Here is an 18262-nt window from a genome sequence, read left to right on the forward strand (position 1 = left end):
TCACAGTAAAAACACAAAAACATCTCGAATTCAGCAGCTGCTGGCACCTCCTACCTGATCTGCATGCCTTTGCTCCAGGAGCACATGTCCTTGCGCAGCAGCAGGTTGTTGAGCGTGACGGCTCCGATGATGTAGAAGAGCTGCTTCACCACCTGCTTGATGAGCTCGGGGTCGGTGCCGTGCTGGCACATGGTGGAGTGGAAGGCGCTGAGCTGCCGCAGGATGGAGTCCAGGGTGTAGGTGCCCTCGTCGGCGATGCTGGACGTCCGCTTGCGGAGACCCGTGGGCTTTACTCCGGACACGCCCTGGATGGTCTCGTGCTCCAACATCCCAGACACTGCAAGGAGAAAACACAGTGAAACGGCGCCGTGCTGAAGCACCCAAACACCCGTAAGCTTCTGCAGAAACACTCAATCAAGGAATTTTGGTCTAGTTTCTAGTGCAAATATCTTAGTTCACTTGAAATAAGAGAAAACTAACTTACAAGTAACTTTTCAACAAGAAATATGAAACAGTTTTAAGCCAATAATTCCTAATACTGATCCCAGTGGGTGAAATAATCTACCAGTTGAACTAGTGCCAAATCATCATACAATCCACTTTATTGTGACAACATGAGCTCATATGTAGCTTTGTTATCTCTCTTAAAACTATGACATCAAAGTCCAGTTGCACATGGTGTCTTTGTTTTTCTCTCTCTGTTTTTTGTCTGGCAGTATCTTAATGTTGTTTTGTTTCAATCTGATGTAGTTTTGTAACTTTATACATATAATATTTTACCAGCTATTCATTTTAAAGAAAAAGTGCTAGTTCCACTTGCACATTATTTCACTTATAATGTTGGAAAAATGTCTTGTTGTAAGTGAAATAATCTTCCAATTTGGTGTTTTGAGGCGTTGTGCCTCCACCCACCTATCATTGGCTGCAGGATGTTCTCCATGCATTTGACCAGCTGCTGGTAGATCTGGATGGCCAGGTCACTGATCACCTGTCTGTACTCTGCCAGGTCGAAGTTGGACAGGCAGTGCTCATTCTGCCTGGATGTGTTGTGCTTCATGAAGGCCTGGGGCAAAACCAAAACAAAAAACACTGAAATATCCACCTTAAAATAGAACAAATGCAGCAACTTTTCCATATCAGGTCAGTGAGGGCAAAATTACAGCAGATCTGCAAACATGAAAAGTAATTTTTGATAAACATTTGCAACTTTGGTCTTAGCATGCAAATACGGTGCTAAAGCCGAGTCTGAATTTCCAGCTAACTTGAGCGATGGGGCAACAGTAGCATGACGGCTATTTGCATCTCGCTGTACTTATTTTCTTTACTCCATTTCTCTGCTTGATGTTTCTTCATCTAAACAAAACAAATAAGGAGTCACAGAAATGATCCCATAAACATTTCTATCTGCACCGGGCCAATGTGTGGAAGGAGAACAAATCTAACCAGACAAAATGGAGCACAAATTGTTTTATATAAATATTCAGTGGGGAAAAATAGCATTTTTTTAGAGTTTGACCTCAATAAAAAAAACTGTCATTAAATACAGTTTAATGACAGTATTAAACTGTATTTAATCTTTATCCTAAAGATAGCCTCTTTATCTTTAGGATAAAGAGGCTAATATTTAGCTAATTGTATTTTCTTTTTTTGTTGGTGTGGAGGTGTGTTGGTGTCACCTCATCGCCACTGTATTGTTTCAGACAGTGCAGGAAGCGGCAGGTGTTGGCCAACCAGAACGAGACGGTCTCAAAATCATCACCTCGTTTCTAAGAGCAGCAGAAGAAGAAGAAGAAGAAAGCCATCAGCATCAACAGATCTTGTCTCACCAGCCTCCGTCACTCAGCCTGATTCTTCTCTGCAGGACTTCCATTACGTAAACGCACCTTGAGGATCTTCTTGATGCTGTTGATGGTCGACGTGAGCAGAGTCCGAACTTTCTGATCGTCGTTGACGTAGTCTGCGTGTCTCAGACACATGAACAGGATGTAGGCTGGCAGACCTGGGATCAGATTCACTGCTACGCCGCGAGGCTTCAGCTCTGGAAGGTCGAAAGAACACTTTCAGATTTCTCACATAAAGATCCCAATATTATCAGTCATCTCAGCTTTATTTATTTTTTTGTTTTTTGAGAAATGGCTACATAAAAGAAGAGCTTGTGAATTACTTTTTTTCTTAAAGGTCGTTAGAAAACCTGAACTTCTTTATATAAAATGGCCATTCTTACCCAGAATGAGATTCTTAACCAGCTTCATCTCATCCTCCTTCTTGTACTCCAGCATTCCCTGGAAGTCTTTCTCCCTGCGGGGGATGTTGACCGGGTGGATGGGCTCCTCCACCATCTGTCCCGGAGACGTCTGCCCCTCGGCTTGACCCGCTGGGAAACAGGTGCAGGACACACTTAGCTTCTTATCTACAGCACCTTAGTTTTTTACTCCATTTCTGTTTAAATTTTATTTAGTTTTGCAGATTTGTTTTAGTGTAGTGAACGTGCCGTACCCCCCATCTCTCCGATCCTCTTGGAGTAAACCTTCAGCTGCTTCTTCAGCTTCCGGATGGTTCTGTCCTGCTTCTCCAGCTGCTCCATCAGATCCTGGAACAGACGCAGGGAATGAGAGCAGAGCATAGTCAGGCCTACAAATGCTGCCCTCTAGTGGTGGGTATGAAAGAAAGACATAAAAAACAAACAGAAAGTGCAGCAGGCCATTTCAGATTGGAATTAGAGCAGCGGTGCTGATTATTGCTTCAGAGGGAGAAAAGGCTGTGGGACTTTCTAGTCGTTAGAGAAGAGGAGGTACGCTAAGGCAGAGTGATCGCTCAGAACACACCTATCTCAGTTAATGCTCACACACGCACGCATGCGAGCACACACACATACACACACAGCCTCTACATACAACCATCCGCCGTAATATGATGACTCGAGCCTCTCTGGACGCTGTGGGGTCGTCGGCCATGAGTTCCTGTCAGGTGACAACATCCACACAGCCGTTGTTTCGCTTTCATTCATGTGTGGCTCAAAATGAAAACAGTCATGATGGATTGCAGGGACAGATGCTTAATGCAAGTCAAAGTGTTGCTGTGACTGGAAGAAAATAAGAGCAATTTCTTCACTTCAATTATTTGCTAAATGAGACAAAGACTGCAACTAACCATCATTTTAGTTATGCGTTTTTTTAGATTTTATAGATTTCTCTTTTAATCTTTTTAAATTCAATATTAGAAATACAGTAATAGATGCTAACGATTAAAAAAGATTTAATATAAGAAAATCAACATTTTATTCCCTAAAATGCAACAACATCCCTGGTGTAAGCCTGGTTATTTGTTGCAAACGGAAAATGTACTGGGGATATCCCGATATCGATATTGGAAATCGGCTCGATATCGGCCAAAAGAACAAGTATCGCCCCAGCTTTTCTATCCAGTAGTGCATGTAAGCAAACCCATTGGTTAATAATACATGGCTCAATTGTTCTCACAGCCACTGTTGTTGACTATTGTTCTCCGTTTTTCGTAATGTCACTAGATCAAGCATTTTCTAACTTTTAACACAATACAATAAGTAATAAAGTAGGTATGTTTCATGCCGATATTGGTATCAGTCAATAATCAAAGCTGCGATATCAGCATAGTATCGGAAGTGAAAACGCATTGGGACACTGAATAAATATCATCAACACCATCCATCATGTGAAAAGCTCAGTCCTCTCTGCTTGACTTATTGATACCATGCAGGGCTGATTTATTGATTATGTTTTGGATTAACTGATTAATAATTGAACAGAAAAAGGTGCCAAATAGGAGGGTTTTTGTTTGTTTGTTTTTCTGTACAGAATTTGAACCAGGTGAAGCTAAAGTTATGCCACTTGAGTTCTGGGTAGAACATATTTAAAGTTTGATTTTTTATAATATTAAGTACAAAGTATAAATTTTTAGTAAATTTTTGGGTTAATTACTATTCTGAGTGTTATCTCAGTAAATGGATGAACGTATACTCTAGTTAATTAATCGATCACCAAATCATTTGGGTATTATTTCAATAATTGATTAATCACAATCCATCCGATTAATCGTTTCAGCCCTCGGTGAGATCACTTCCCTCCCTGAACCATCGGTTTGGTAAAGTTTTAAGGCGATGCCTCGTCTGACAGCTGGACTCTAATTTTCAGCAGACTGGCCCTTCACTCTGCATGTTTTTCTCCCAGCATCTTTTCATCTCGATGTGTGTTTGCTGCTCCTCTGTGTGTGACGGAGTGTGTCGGAGCGTACCAGGTTCTCGTTGGTGAGCCGGGTGATCTCGTGCTGCAGGCTGGCTTCGATCCGGGCCTCGGGAGGCAACTGCAGGTTCTGGGCCAGCAGCTGCTGCTGCCGGTTGTTCTCCTCCTTCACGTTCTGCAGCTCGCCGCGCAGCGACTCCACCTCGCTGTCGTACGTCCTCCGCTGGGCCTGCAGCTGCTGCTCCAGTAACCTGGGGAGAAACAAAACAATGTTAGAAAAAACCCCCAAAGTGAACGAGGGGCGTTTCATCAGAGCGCGCTGATGCAGGCCGGCAGCAGCATGCTGTGCAGATTCAGACTTCTACTCAAGAACTATAGAAACCAACAGAGGTAATCTGAAGAACACACTCCTAAGATGGTTTGTAGAAGTTTATTTTACAGCTGATCTGGAGGATAAGAGAAAATTTTTTAGCAGGGCTGCAAGGTCTGCTGTGCAAAAGAACATGCATGAGCAGGACGGATCAAACAGCAGCACATCTCAACCTGAACTGACTTATGGTTTACCGAAACTCTTCAGCAAAGCAGCATTTATGCAGCAAAAAGATGAAAAGAGAAGCTTAGAAACCAAAGACTTTCTTTCGAATATCATCTTCACGCAGTCCAGCATCTGAACCAGAAGTTGTTATACAGATACGTCTCCAAACATTAGAATACAGCAACAAAATTCTACATTTGTCACTTATTTCAGAAACTCGCAATATATAAATTCATTACATAGAGTGAAATATTTTGAGACTTTATTTCTTACAATTTATTGATTGTGGCTTACAGATAAGCATTTATGAAACTGTCTATAGTAAAGTGGTAGCAAAATATTGTGAAAAGTGAAAAAGTTCATTATGAGCTGACAAACTCAAAACGCCCGCAAAGGTTTCCTGAGCCTTTAAACGGGCTTGTTACTCGTTACTAAAGAAGCTGGTTGTTCACACAGTGCTGGATTAGAGCACATTAATGGAAAGTTGAGTGGAAGGAAAAGATTCACTAGCAACAGAGAGAACTGCAGCCTGGAGAGGATAGTAAGGCACTGTGGACGGATGGATCCGACACAGGATGCAAATGTCACTTTCCTTTTGAGTTTTCATCATAATCATCAAAATTAGAAAAAAAAGGCTTGAAAAATTTCACTCTGCATAATGAATCTAAATGAGTTTCATTTCTGAAATGAACCCGATATTGACATTTTCCATGATTGAATTTTTTTTGAAGATGTACCTGCAGTGTAAAAGCTCTACAGGTTAGGATTAGTAACGGGGCGATCTTGGAAACCAGCAGCAAAGAAAGACAAAGAAATCCAACCAAAGTCTTCAATAAATACTCATGGCACCACATCTTTGATTGGAAATATCATCTGAAGTCCAAGAATCAATGATGAGTGAAGCATTTAAGTTTAACACGAAAGGAAACTCTGAGAAGAAACGGTTAAGAGACCCAGAAGAAGTCATCTCCTTCTGGGACTAAAGCCAAACACATGCTCTGAAGAGGCATGTGTTGGAGCCTCAGCGCCACCTGGTGGTCTCCTTTAAGCCCTGACTGACCAGCCACAGCTCCCCGTCCTCATTCAGCCTGTGGAGGTCTGGAGGTGCAGATCTGACCCACACAGAGACATGAAGGACCCAGTGAGGGACAGCAAAACAACATGGAGGACATCACACGATGGATGATTACACATCAACATCCAGCCTGAGCTGTCGGTCCAAAATACTTATACACCGGATTAATATCGTAACATTTGGTATGAGTGGCTTATAGAAAAATGAAGCATTTAAAATGTAAATTAATTTATTCTTTGCTCAGAATTAGTCCTGAATGTTTTCGATCAATAGTCTGCTACTTTTATCTACGTTCTGCAGTGAGGAATGGCATTTATCGCATTATTTATAATTTATCGTGATATATTTCTTCTCATGACAGAGAATTATAATTTATTGTTCTCAAGATAATTAAAAAGAATATTTTTGGGATTGTTAGCTTTACTATTTTCTCCACTATTAGCTCAATAGTAGTTAATAAATGTCTGAGGCGTTCAAAGAGCTTGTGCAACAGAGGTTTTCACAATCTCTTTTCTCCACTGCAAATGAGACAGTGGAGAAACATTTAAGCTTCAGTGGATGTCCTAATATTGGGTCATTATGATATTAAAATTTTTAACTCATGCAGATACTAAGATATGTACTCGATACCCTTTTTTTTATAGGTTTTTTTAAGGTTTAGATTTATTTCTAGTTGAGGGCAAGAAATGTGATTAATTTTATGGTAATATTTTTTCATCCTTAATTAAGGAAAAATAAATGAGGACAGAATTCAATCTTCATTTATAAAAAAATATATATAATCTAAAAACCCACTTCCCTGTTTCACAAAACAGTAGACATGATGACTCTAAATGTTAAACACTGGTAATAAGTGCAGCTTTATTTTCTTATGTGGTCATTGTGCCTCATTGTTTTTTCTGGCCACTGATTCCCTCCTGTGGGACAGAAAAGGACATTTCTAATATAACAATGTCCTTAATGGAAGTATAATTATTTTCTTTTATGCTTCTATTCATCCATCCAGCTGCTGCTATTGACAACAAAACTTTGCTCCAATTTAAGAATGAAATGGAGCTCACACAGAAAGCAATGGATTTTGTTACATCAATAAATTATTATTTTGCATATGTAGAATTACAACTTCTTTAATTTTATCCTGCATAATTATATTGACTCTCTTTTAAAACTAATGACAGGTTGCATGTTTTGCAGCTTAAAACAAAAGCAATCAAGCTGACACTAAAATGTGCTGTTTTGAAAACTTCCTCAACATTTTACGGAGCAGAAACAATAAGAAAAAGAGAAAATGAGGAGAAATGATGAATTTCATGCTCGACGTTGAAGAACTCATTCTTATATAAACACTACAGTCGGTGTGTTAGTCAGAACTACAGGTCGTCTCCACTTTGTCCCAACCATCTGCATGCTTCAGTCCATTCTGCATTATAAATGATGGAAATCTTCAAGAAAGCTCCTCTGAAAGTCTGAGTCAGAGCCTCCTGCTCTCATTCCAGATGTTAGATCACATGCTAGAGGGCCAGAAAATGCCATGTGAGTCTCTAAAATGCAGCCGTCTGAAACCAGCCGCTTTCGGCTTCGGTCGTTGGGAACTTTGTCACTTTCCCCCCCGACAGAGCGGCCATGCATGCTCAGATCCACGATGCGTGAGCCGCCTCTGCTCAGTTACCTCAGCCTACTCAGGAGGTCACTGACTTCCAGCGCTGGACGCCCTGATCTGGGGGATCTGGGCAGGACATACAGCCGCACACTGGTTTCTCACACACAACTTTCAATGATTTATAACAGAGGCACGTCTTAAAGGGGCAGTATCATGCACTTCCCAGGCACATAGTATAGTTTTATAGCACAATCAACTAATTGTGTTAACTTCAATTGTTATAAAAATACATCAAATATGAAATAGGGCCTCTGTCCCTTTAAAAGCTCCTGCTTGTTCTGAAACTTTCAGGAAGTCGTCACAACATGGATCCTCTATTAACCCTTTATCAATGTTTTTACCAGTGTTGCTCTGAGAAGTAGCTGCTATAATGATCTCAGCAGATGTGCAGCTCCACCAGGTGTTTGCTAATTGCTGCTGGCTAGTCTGAAGGACCTGAGTGGGGGAGAGCTGCTCTATAATGGGACAGTTTGGAAACCACGTCTTGAAGGTGGGACTTGGTCCACCCAGGTATTTTGCACAGCTGAACAGTTGCCATGGGAGATTCTAGGATTTCTTAAACATGCATGAAAGGATCAAGACAACACTCCAGGTGTGTTTTTAATGAGGGAATAACATAATAACACAATGTAACAAGTTGATTTTACATAAGACTGCCCCTTTAATAACAAAGAGGTGAGATTTAAGGGAAGCTTAGCTTAGCTTAGCTGCGTTACCTGTTGGTGTCTTTGAGTCCCACGTAGGCTTGCTTCAACTCGTCGGCGTCTTTTAGTTTGTTCACATCCTGAGCAAACACCGAAGGCTCCGTCATGGTTTCCTGGAAGAGAGGCGAATCAGAGGAGTCGTCAAAACGAGACAGAACATTAAAGTGTTCACAACACGTCCTGATTGCAAAAAGAGACTGCTGTGAAATGATCACTGATACATCCACGATGCAGCGGTGAGAAAAACAAACTCTTGTTAAACAAGATGGCCGCCCTGGATGAGTTAACATCACTCTGAGCTATGTAAAAAAAAAACAACAAAAGTCCAGATTTTTAAATCTTAAGTCTTCAAAAGCAAAAATTTGGGCTGGACTTTAGAAATAAATCCGCCAGACCCAGACGCATGCCTCCAGTATAGTTCTAGATTAGACTAAGCTAAAGGCTCGTAGCACAACGAACAGATCAGGTAGAACCATGGGAAAAAATAAAATCACGAAAGTAAGTCATGGATGACTGAATGCATCAACTGTACCTTCTCATCCTGTGGAAAAGCATGAATGGAGGAGAGAAGGTGGAGACAGAGAATTAGACACACAGCTGGGACAGAGAGGATCTCAGCAACACAAGCTGCGTTTCCACTGACCGTAAAATTGCTCAAACTGGAATCATGAAAATAAATTTGCTTAATGGAAATACTAGAATTAAAAAAAAATAAAAAAAAATCACATTTTTCAACTGAAACTTGAGTTTGTTTTTATTTTTCAAAAGTTGGTAATTGGCTAATGGAAACACTTGTTTTCGCATCACGGTAGTTTGTGTCCAGCAGTAGCAAAGTGATCATTTGTCACAGCATCGCACAGCTCATCAAAAACTGAGTTTGTCATTCTAAAGTGTGGAATCCGTAGCCAACTACAGACTCCCTAAAACGCAGCATTTAAAGGTAGCTGCTCCAAAGTACAAGGCAGTGTTTCTCCACCCTGGTCCTCAGCGCCCCCCTGCTCTGCATGTTTTAGATGTGCCTCTTTTTCAGAACAGCTGATTCAAGTGATTGCTTGACCATCAAGTGCTGCAGAAGCCTGTTAATCACCCAGAGATACAATTCAGGTGTGTGGCAGAAGGGAAACGCCTAAAATATGCAGGACAGGGGGGAGAAACACTGGTATAAGGGGTGTGTTGTTCATAAACACCAACTCCTCTTTTGATGACAAGCGCCAAGTTTTTACATCCATCAACAGCAATTTTAACGACTTATTATTCACATGTGACTTCCATCGCATTTCTTTTTTTAATTAATTATTTTTATTTTTATTTTTTTTTTTTTTGCTTTAGCAGAATATTAATTAAGTTTTGCTCACATATGTAATGGAAACGCAGCTACAGGCCGTACAGCAGCAGACATTCAGGCCGTACAGTTTGTCTTTTATAAAAGTGTTTTTCAAAGTGTTGGCCACCAGGGGGCGCTACGTTTGGGAACCCACGTTGTAAAAGACAAACGGCAGCTGCTCAGATGTGTTCTGTCTGTTTGACTTGGAAACATGGAAATGACACCAGATCACAGAAGAAGAAACATGTTTTAGTGCGTCTCACTACAAACAGAAAACATGATGAGGTGAATGAAGAACAGACCCGGCATCCATCATCCACCTACGTTCAGCTTTACAACGGCACCGTTTTCCTTTCAGATGTTCACAGTAGGGGGCCACTTGGCTTAATTTCCGCATCTTAAAAGAACAAAAAATGTTCCCATCCTCACCTTGTGGTGCATGGCCTCCTTCTGGCTGACCAGCTGGGACCGCAGGATCAGCACCTCCTCCTTGCGGACCTCCAGCTCCTCACAGGAAGCGTTGAGCTGGTCCAGGAGCACCTTGTAGGCGGGCGAGCCCGGCGCGCCGGTGCCCGCGGCCGCGCCGCCCAGCAGGCTCTGCCTCATCTCAGCCAGGTCGTGCCTCAGCTTCTTGTTCTCTGACTCCAGCTCCTGACGCTGAGAGGCGAGTGGGATCAGAGCGCCGCGGTTAGTCAGAGTCACATCGCAGAGAGCCGCTGTGCATTTGTGTGTGTGTGTGTGTGTGTGTGTGAGGAACGGTCTGGATCCTCTGCTTACCTTCAGGGACTCGTACTCCAGCTCTGCTCCGCGAGCCTTCCTGAACTGTGCATCATCCTGAAACGGACATAAAAAAAACTGAGATAAATAGACATAATGGACTCAGACACATGATTATATGACTATATATACATAAATACACAGACACATGAGGTAGGATAAGTCAGAAGGGTTTTGTTTTAGGTAATTTTATGCAAAAAGTACAACTTTCTCAACCACACTTTTTCCTTCCACTTAACATTCCATAGAAAAGTTTGGATACATCTTTATGTGAACAGCCAACCTTTGTAGTAATAACTTTCAATCATAGAAAAGCCAAACAGAGTCACCTTCTTCAATGAAGACACAAACATAAAACCCAATAAATGAATAAATACAAAATATTTTTTTACCTTTTCTCTATATATTTCTTTACTGGTCTGGTCTGTCCACCTCTATAAATATGAAGTCGTAATGTGAAGTGCTTTGGAGTCCTCTGACTTGTTAAAGTGTTATATAAGTGCAGGCTGTTTAGTGACAGTAAAGTTAATCGTCTTTTTCTGATTGTGTCGATCATAACGTAACATTTAAACTAAACAACCTACATTATTATAACTGTATTGTTTTTACATCTGAAATAAAAGTTTTCCCAAATAAAGTCTATTGTTACCACTAATCGTATAAAAACTTTGTTCACCAAAGTTCAAATGTTGAACATTTTCACAGAGTTTATCAAAAACCATCAAAATGATGACAAACACTTAAAACATCACTCTGTCCGTATTGGATTTCTACATGAATTTCACTTTTTGAAATGATTTTTCATTTTAACTCATCAGAGGCTGTAGAAAACAAAATGCAGGTGACATCAGGGCCTTCCTACCCTGGCTCTAGCCCGCTGGAACTGCTCCTCTCTGTTCTCCAGCTCGTTGCGCAGCGACTGCTTCTCCTGCTCCAGCTCCGTAACGCGTTTCTGCAGCTTCAGGGTCAGCGAGGTGTCCATTCCCCGCGTCACGTCCTGAGTGACAAAGATACGCAACAGCAATTACAAACAGTAAAACCCCGTTCGCCACACGTTTTGGAGCATGAGCAGACGTCTGTTTTCTCTTTTTGAACACGAGTTGCCGTCAGGCGCCTTACTTCGCCGACGCGGGAACCGTCTTCTAATTCGGCGTACTCTGAGTTGTACGTGTACTCCGACTCGTTGCTGCTGTGGGTGGAGTCTGTTCTCCTGTGGCCCGGTTTGGAGACGTTCTGAACACACAAGAACAGATGATTGTTTAACCTTTTATGTCTGATACATTACAAAACACTTATTCTTCAGGTTTCTTTTGTGCTGTATATTTTATTACCGGGGAACAAACCAAAGACCATGAACTCTAAAAATGTCCCTCCATCAAATGAAGCATTTTAGAAAATATTTTCTCTACGAGCGAGGGAATTAATCTGACTGTGACCATCATAAAGAATAAATAAAATCAGATGTAAAGAAACTGAGCCAACAGAGGAAACAAACATGGAAGAAGGAAAATAAGAAACCAACACACAAAAACAAAAAGTCCAAATAACACGGGACTTTAGGTACTTTTCATAAACTCAATTTAAAAAAATTGGGGAATATTTTTGACGTTTCCAACAACAACAATTCTCGATACATTTCCAGTTTAACAGCTTTTACATAGTTTACACTTTTGCTCCCACATACGAGGTTTCAAAAGCTTTTCCCATTAATAGCAAGTTTAGATGAAATGTAAAATAAAGAAGATGATGAGGTCAGTCAGAGGACTGCAACTAATGATTATTTTATTAATCAGCTACTGTGATGATTAATCAGATAAATTGGTCAAAGCTTATTTTGTGCAAATTTTATAACTGCATGGAAAATGCAAATAATTAAATTCCTTTATTAAGGAAGAAAAATATTGGCTAAAATGGAATAATGTAGCATTTATTTAGTGAAAGCTCGATTATTGGTAGCAAATTATTCATCTACAGCTGAAATATATTTCCAACATCAACATGTGAAAAGCTCAGCTCTGTCAGGGCTGATCTGTTGCTTATATTTGCATTAATTGATTAATAATTGAGCTGCTTAATAAGATTTTTTCACAGAATGTGAACCAGGTGAAGCTAAAACTATGAAGCTTTTACCTTAAATGCACAACGCATACATATATTTGGACAGTTCTGACTTAATTACGGCTCTGAATATGTTGTTTCTTCAGCAAACTGGAGTCTAGTTTACAATTAATTGATTACTAAATCAGCCGATCGTTTCAATAATGGATTAATCACGGGCAATCCGATTAATCGTTTCAGTTCTAATGCATGCTGTCAGTGGCCTGGCCTCAGCTGCAGTGTGTGCGCTCCTCACCGTGGAGTGAGCCAGCTCTTCCTTCAGGTCGTCGTACTTCTCCTCCAGGCGCAGGTGTTCGGTCAGCAGGTTCTGGTAGCGGGAGCGCTCCTCGTTCAGATCCGTCTCCAGCTGCTGGGTCTCCTGCGCGATCGCACGAGTCATTTTCTCTGGCGAGACGACACAGAGGACAACTTTTTATTTTTCTCTTTACTTGGGAAAAACACAAACAATGGAAAGCATTCATGATTTGTTTTCCCAGTTTTTTTGTGGGTTTTTTTAATGCTGTGGTTTGGTTTTTAACCACTTTTGGGTTATTGTTGTTTTTTTTCTTCTAAACTGGCCACTTAGAAAACAATAAAGTAATTATTTATTATATGCATCCCAATGGTCCAGAGTCACCTAGCTGGTCGCCGTCTTAAAGGGAATATTTGAGCCACATATATTGTTAATATGTTTATGAAGTTTAATCCAATGATCTTAAATAACTTGACGACTCCATAAAACATGGCAGCGTTTGGCTTTAGCCGAACCACAGAGCAGAGCCGGGCCAAGCCTTTTTGGGGCCCTAAGCAGATTTTACTTTGGGGCCCCTCCTCAAACCAACATGTCAGCACCAGATATGTTGGTTTGACAAGAGCAGCAAACAAGCAAAGATGCTCCAATTAATGTTCATGAATTAATTTGAACTTTAACTGGTACGTTAGATGTCGTTTTTGTGCCGGTGTCAAAAAAAAATAAAAAATTGCACCACATTCTGATATCCAAATTCCCACCATAAATGTTGATCCAGTATACATTTGCTGTATCTGACATATTTTTCATTTCATTTTGCACAGGTATTTTCACTTTCACTTCTTCTCAACTTTTAAACAAAATAATTGTACTAATGAATGACAGATGAAGCTTTCTTCATTTTTCCTTTAGCTATCAGTAGGCGGTGAAACACACCTGTCATCTGCTGACTCTGTTCCTGAATCATCCTGTTCAGGTCGTCTTTCTCTTTCTTCAGCAGGCCGTTCTGATCCTTCAGCTCGGAAACCATCTGAACAGAAACGAACGATTCGTGAAACGTTGGGAGGAAGGAAGTCTGTGTCTCTCTGTGGATGCAGTGGACGATGCACCAATCAAACCATAAAAATACAAATCTGATGAACGTTTCATTGCAGTGGTCTCAACCTGCATTTCTCGAGGTCCGGTGTTGACAACTTAGTGACTTTTCAGACTTCTCTAGTAATTAAAAAAACAACAAATATTTTTCTGTGTTACTGGAGACAGGTGGAAGCATGGAGCCTTGAATAAATCATTAGAACATCTGATGGTGTCAAATACAATAACTAAATCAATTTTAAAAATCAGAATTGCCAGGTAATCTTTTTAAAATCTGTGATCGGCCTAAAATGTGCAATCGGTGCATCTTTAAAATGAAGCTCAACTTCTTTGGGAGAATCTGCAGGTTTTGGACATTTATTCTGCTCCGTCTCGATGTCAAAGTGCAGTTTCTTCTGACACCAAATTAAGATAATAAAAAAAAAATCATCCTCCTCTGTTGCCCATATAAAGCATCAGATGAAAATAATACTTTGAAACTAAGTCACATACTAGCTATCGTTTCTATTTATAGCATTTTTTTTTATCAAATACAGTCTCAGGAGGCAGACATGAGACGTAAAAGTTAAAAATAAACACTCAGTTGTGAAACTGAAAACACACAAAAACAAACAAACAAAAAAAACAATCTGGTAAAGGTGCCGTACCTTTTCCATTTCGTCCCTGTACTTTTGCGCCCAGTCCTCGATGGTCTTCTTCTCCTGCTGCGTGACGCTCAGCTCCTTCCTCAGCTTCTCCAGCTCCTCCAGCAGAGACGACACCTGGTTGGCTTTGTTCTTGGCGTCCTCCTCCACCCCTCGCAGCCGGCCCAGCTCGCCGCGCATGCGCTCGCTCTCGGACGCGTACGAACTCTCCAGAGAGACCAGTTTCTCGCTGATCACCCGGTTGTCCTTGTTCTGTAAGCACAGGGCGGATACATTCCCGTTGGAGAAACTGTTGGGAGCGTCTAATAAAGACGAGGATCGACCGAAACGGAGACGGGACGCTCGTCACCTGCTCGTCGATCTTCCTCTGCAGCTGCATGATTTTGTTTTCCATGCCTTTGTTGAGCTTCTTGAAGTGCTCCACCGAGCGAGCCTCGATTTTCAGCTTCTTCAGCTCCCGCTTGGCTCTCATCCTGCGGATGCAGCACTGCAGGTAGACGATGGCTTCGAGGCAGCGCTTGTACCAGCAGCGGGCCAACCAGCCGCGGACGTGCTTCTGAATGATGACGGCCTTGTGCTCCCGCAGCAGCTGCACCGAGACGGCGGGGGAGAAAGAGACTTTGAATTATACAGAACCGAAAGACGTTTGTGGAGAACTACGCAGATTTGAACGTAGGCCTGTCGCAATAAGTCAATAAATTGCATGATGAATTGAAACGAGGTCAATAAATTCTGTTTTCATCATTTATTGCTTTTCTCTCTCTCTACCAAAAACTGGACGTCTAAAGTCTTTAATCTGGTGCTTTGTGATGTTTACAGACACGTCATAATTCATTTTATTTGTTGTTCTGTTTTTTACTTTAAATATTGCGTTGTTGTTTCACTACTATTATTGGACTTGAAAATCATCTCAGAACAACATTGTCATTTATTCCAATGATGATTTATCGTCCAACAAAATGTTGCTATGGTAACAGGCGGAATGATTGTCCTGAGGAAGTAAAAACATGAACGAATGTGCCGTCGTGTGTCGGGTCTCACCGCCTGGTACTTCTGCCGGGCCATGTAGGCTCTGAGGATGGTCTGCATGGCCAGCGCAGCCGCCTGCTTCTGCCTGTAGCGTTTCCGCTCCACACACATCCTCTGGTACTTCTGGATGACGGTGGCCGCCTGCGTGCGCCGCATGAACTTCACCAAACTGTCCGGAAACACAAAGAGGGTTTTTTTCTGTCTACTCATAACTTCAACTCTTCCTTTCGATCTGTAAGTTCCAGTATTTGCCACCGGCGTGTCTGTTTGTACAAAATAAACATCTATGACCTTTTTTCTGTAAATGACCTTCGATAACCTCGTTTTGTTTTAGTTTTCTACGGGTTGTTTTGCCGTTTGAAGTGTGAAGTGAAGCCAGTGGCCATTTCGCATCATTTCAGACCAAACAGGACAATATTTTTCACTTACAATTGAGACATTTCAATTTGAAATCATTTAGGGTTGTAGCTAACAATTATTTTAGTAATTGATTATTCTAGCCATTATTTTGAGTCGATTAATCAACTCAAAATAATGGTGTAAAAGAATATAATGTCAACAAATTCACTTCCTTTTTTAAAGAAGAAAACTATTTTATTGTTTAAATGCAACAACATGGCTTTTCTTTAGTGAACTCTTGACTATTTGTTGCAAAAATCTGTTGATTATTTGTAGAAAACCAGATTAGTAACTGGATAACAAAAGGTGATAATGGGAGATTTTTTTTAATTTATTTACAGTATCAAGTGAATCAAGTGAAGCTAAAATGATACAATTTGAGAAACTCTGGGTAGAACATATTTACAGTTTCTTATCTTAAATGCAAAATGTGTATTTTTTGTACAGTTTTGCCTTAATTACTGCTCTGCATATGTTGTTCTTTCAGAAAATGGCCTTTTTTCAGTCTGTACACTCCAGTTAATGATTAATCAATTACTAAATTAGTTGACGATTATTTCAATTGTTGATTCATCACGATTAATCATGTCAGCTCTAAAGTCATTTTCTATATTTCTAGAGAACCATAAGCAAATTTATCGGCATTAATTCAATAAATATATCATAAAAATAAAGCGGGACGTTTTTTTAAATTATTGTGGCTCAATCAGGAGTCAATCCATGTTTCATTATGAATCAACTTCCACAAATAGTTACAGGGACGGAAATAAAGACAGAGAATTTCCAAAGAATAATGTACAAGTAAATTTGAGATGTGAATGTTTTAAGTATTATTCATCTCCCTAATTCATAAAACAGAGTTAAAAAAAGAAAAGAAAAATAAACTGCTCTGTAAATCATAAGGCTAGAAAATTATTTGTACCGTATGGAAACAAATGGAAGGAACAAATATGTGGTAAAAATGGTTTCAATCGACCCAGAGCCCTTTGCCATTGTTGTTCTGACTCCGCCCACTATTTTCCTCTTTTAATAATCATCATACCAATATGTTGCTTGACTTATCGTTGCACAGTTAAACTTCATTGTGCAGTAACTCAATTTCCACACTTCATAGCGTAAACCTGAGCTGATGCTGACCCAGAAAGTAAAGCGTCACCTACCAGCGGGCCTGGTATCCCCTGGTGAACCTCTGAATGGTGATGGCGGCGCTGCGCTGGCGCAGGTACTTCTTGCGTGCCAGCCAGCAGCGGATGGTCTTCTGGATGCGGATGCAGGCGGCACGCAGCTTGTCCGCTCTCAGCTTTTCCAGGTACGCCACCTGGCCGGCCCTGAAGAAGATCTTAGTCTTACCGAACTGATACTTATCCTGGTCCTGAAGAACGGAGAGCGCAGAAAAGAGGAGAGTCGCCGTTTGTGGGATTATTAAAAAAAAAAACACACACACACATTGTGAGCAGTACAGTGGGACATTGAAGTCAGTCTGACCTGCACTAATTTCTCCAGAACGTTCTTGCAGGTCAGCTTCTTGTCAGGGAGAACATCTTTCTGCTTCATCAGCACTCTGTAGCGGCTGAAGAACTCCTGGTACGTCCATCTGACAAAACACACAGAAAACTGAGCGATTCCTTCATACCAACATGGAATATTCAGTTTGGTGAAAGGAGAGATTAAGCTCTACGCTTTCAGGTGCTTCTATGTAGTTATTAGAAACTTTTCACCAACTGACATCACTTTTGTTTCATACATGATGGCGGTGTGATTCAGCACACATTAGCTTAAATTAAAGTACTTTAAAAACTGGTGACAATCACATAATCTATATATTAAAACTCTAGATTGTACAAAGTACGTTTAAATCTGCATAGAGTAAAGTGTTACGTGGCATAGAGATAGAGAGCATCCAAAACAGAAATTGTTGACCAACAAATGAAATTGTTTGTTGCTCAAAGCCTCGACCAGCAAACAAAAACAAGAAAACCCAGAATACACCGACGACAACCACCCTCTTTGGTGAGGATGTTGTGACTGACGACTCTTTCATATGTAGATGTTTGACATCGACTAATAGCAAAAACTAATAAAAAAACAAGCTTCCTGTAGTTTCAATAAGTGAACAAATGAGTTTTTCTGACAGTTAAATCTTAGTTTTCAACTCAAATATTAAGTCTGACAGCTGCTATTTATTATGAATTGTAGAAATAAAAGGAACATTTTCTGCCGTGGTCCACTTCTACATTTTGAAGCTTGTAAAAATGATGTTGTTACATCTATACAATTATTTAATTTTAATACATTGATAGATTCCCATATTTATATATAAAGTTTTATATTGTAATAAACATTATCAATTTATCCATAAATACATGGAACTTTGTTACTGATAGCTCTCCTAAGGAGATGAGGCAGATCATAGCTTTACACAGTCCCATCAGACAGCAGCAGCTAGGCCTGTCACG

The 18262-nt window shown here is 40.6% G+C and overlaps 1 protein-coding gene across 2 annotated transcripts in view; it reads right to left on the bottom strand.

Moving 5' to 3' along the window:
* The window catches only part of myo5aa (myosin VAa), a 56316-nt gene that overhangs the window by 4754 nt on the left and 33300 nt on the right, over positions 1–18262 (bottom strand). The window contains exons 18-37 of one of the 2 annotated variants that reach the window (XM_088004145.1): positions 17292–17400; positions 16967–17178; positions 15420–15576; positions 14728–14967; positions 14382–14630; positions 13576–13669; positions 12646–12794; positions 11412–11525; positions 11155–11289; positions 10293–10349; positions 9945–10172; positions 8204–8304; positions 4270–4468; positions 2895–2960; positions 2497–2590; positions 2225–2374; positions 1884–2038; positions 1677–1766; positions 913–1063; positions 55–337 (exon numbers count right to left, since the gene is read on the bottom strand). In XM_088004145.1, coding sequence (XP_087860271.1) covers positions 55–337; positions 913–1063; positions 1677–1766; positions 1884–2038; positions 2225–2374; positions 2497–2590; positions 2895–2960; positions 4270–4468; positions 8204–8304; positions 9945–10172; positions 10293–10349; positions 11155–11289; positions 11412–11525; positions 12646–12794; positions 13576–13669; positions 14382–14630; positions 14728–14967; positions 15420–15576; positions 16967–17178; positions 17292–17400 — 3033 coding nt within the window. The remainder of the gene's footprint in view (positions 1–54; positions 338–912; positions 1064–1676; positions 1767–1883; positions 2039–2224; positions 2375–2496; positions 2591–2894; positions 2961–4269; positions 4469–8203; positions 8305–9944; positions 10173–10292; positions 10350–11154; positions 11290–11411; positions 11526–12645; positions 12795–13575; positions 13670–14381; positions 14631–14727; positions 14968–15419; positions 15577–16966; positions 17179–17291; positions 17401–18262) is intronic. The other variant, XM_088004146.1, reaches the window with a different exon arrangement.

Source organism: Poecilia mexicana, unplaced genomic scaffold (assembly GCF_051168715.1).
Source record: "Poecilia mexicana isolate PSO_F unplaced genomic scaffold, ASM5116871v1 scaffold_3, whole genome shotgun sequence".
Lineage (NCBI taxonomy): Eukaryota > Metazoa > Chordata > Actinopteri > Cyprinodontiformes > Poeciliidae > Poecilia > Poecilia mexicana.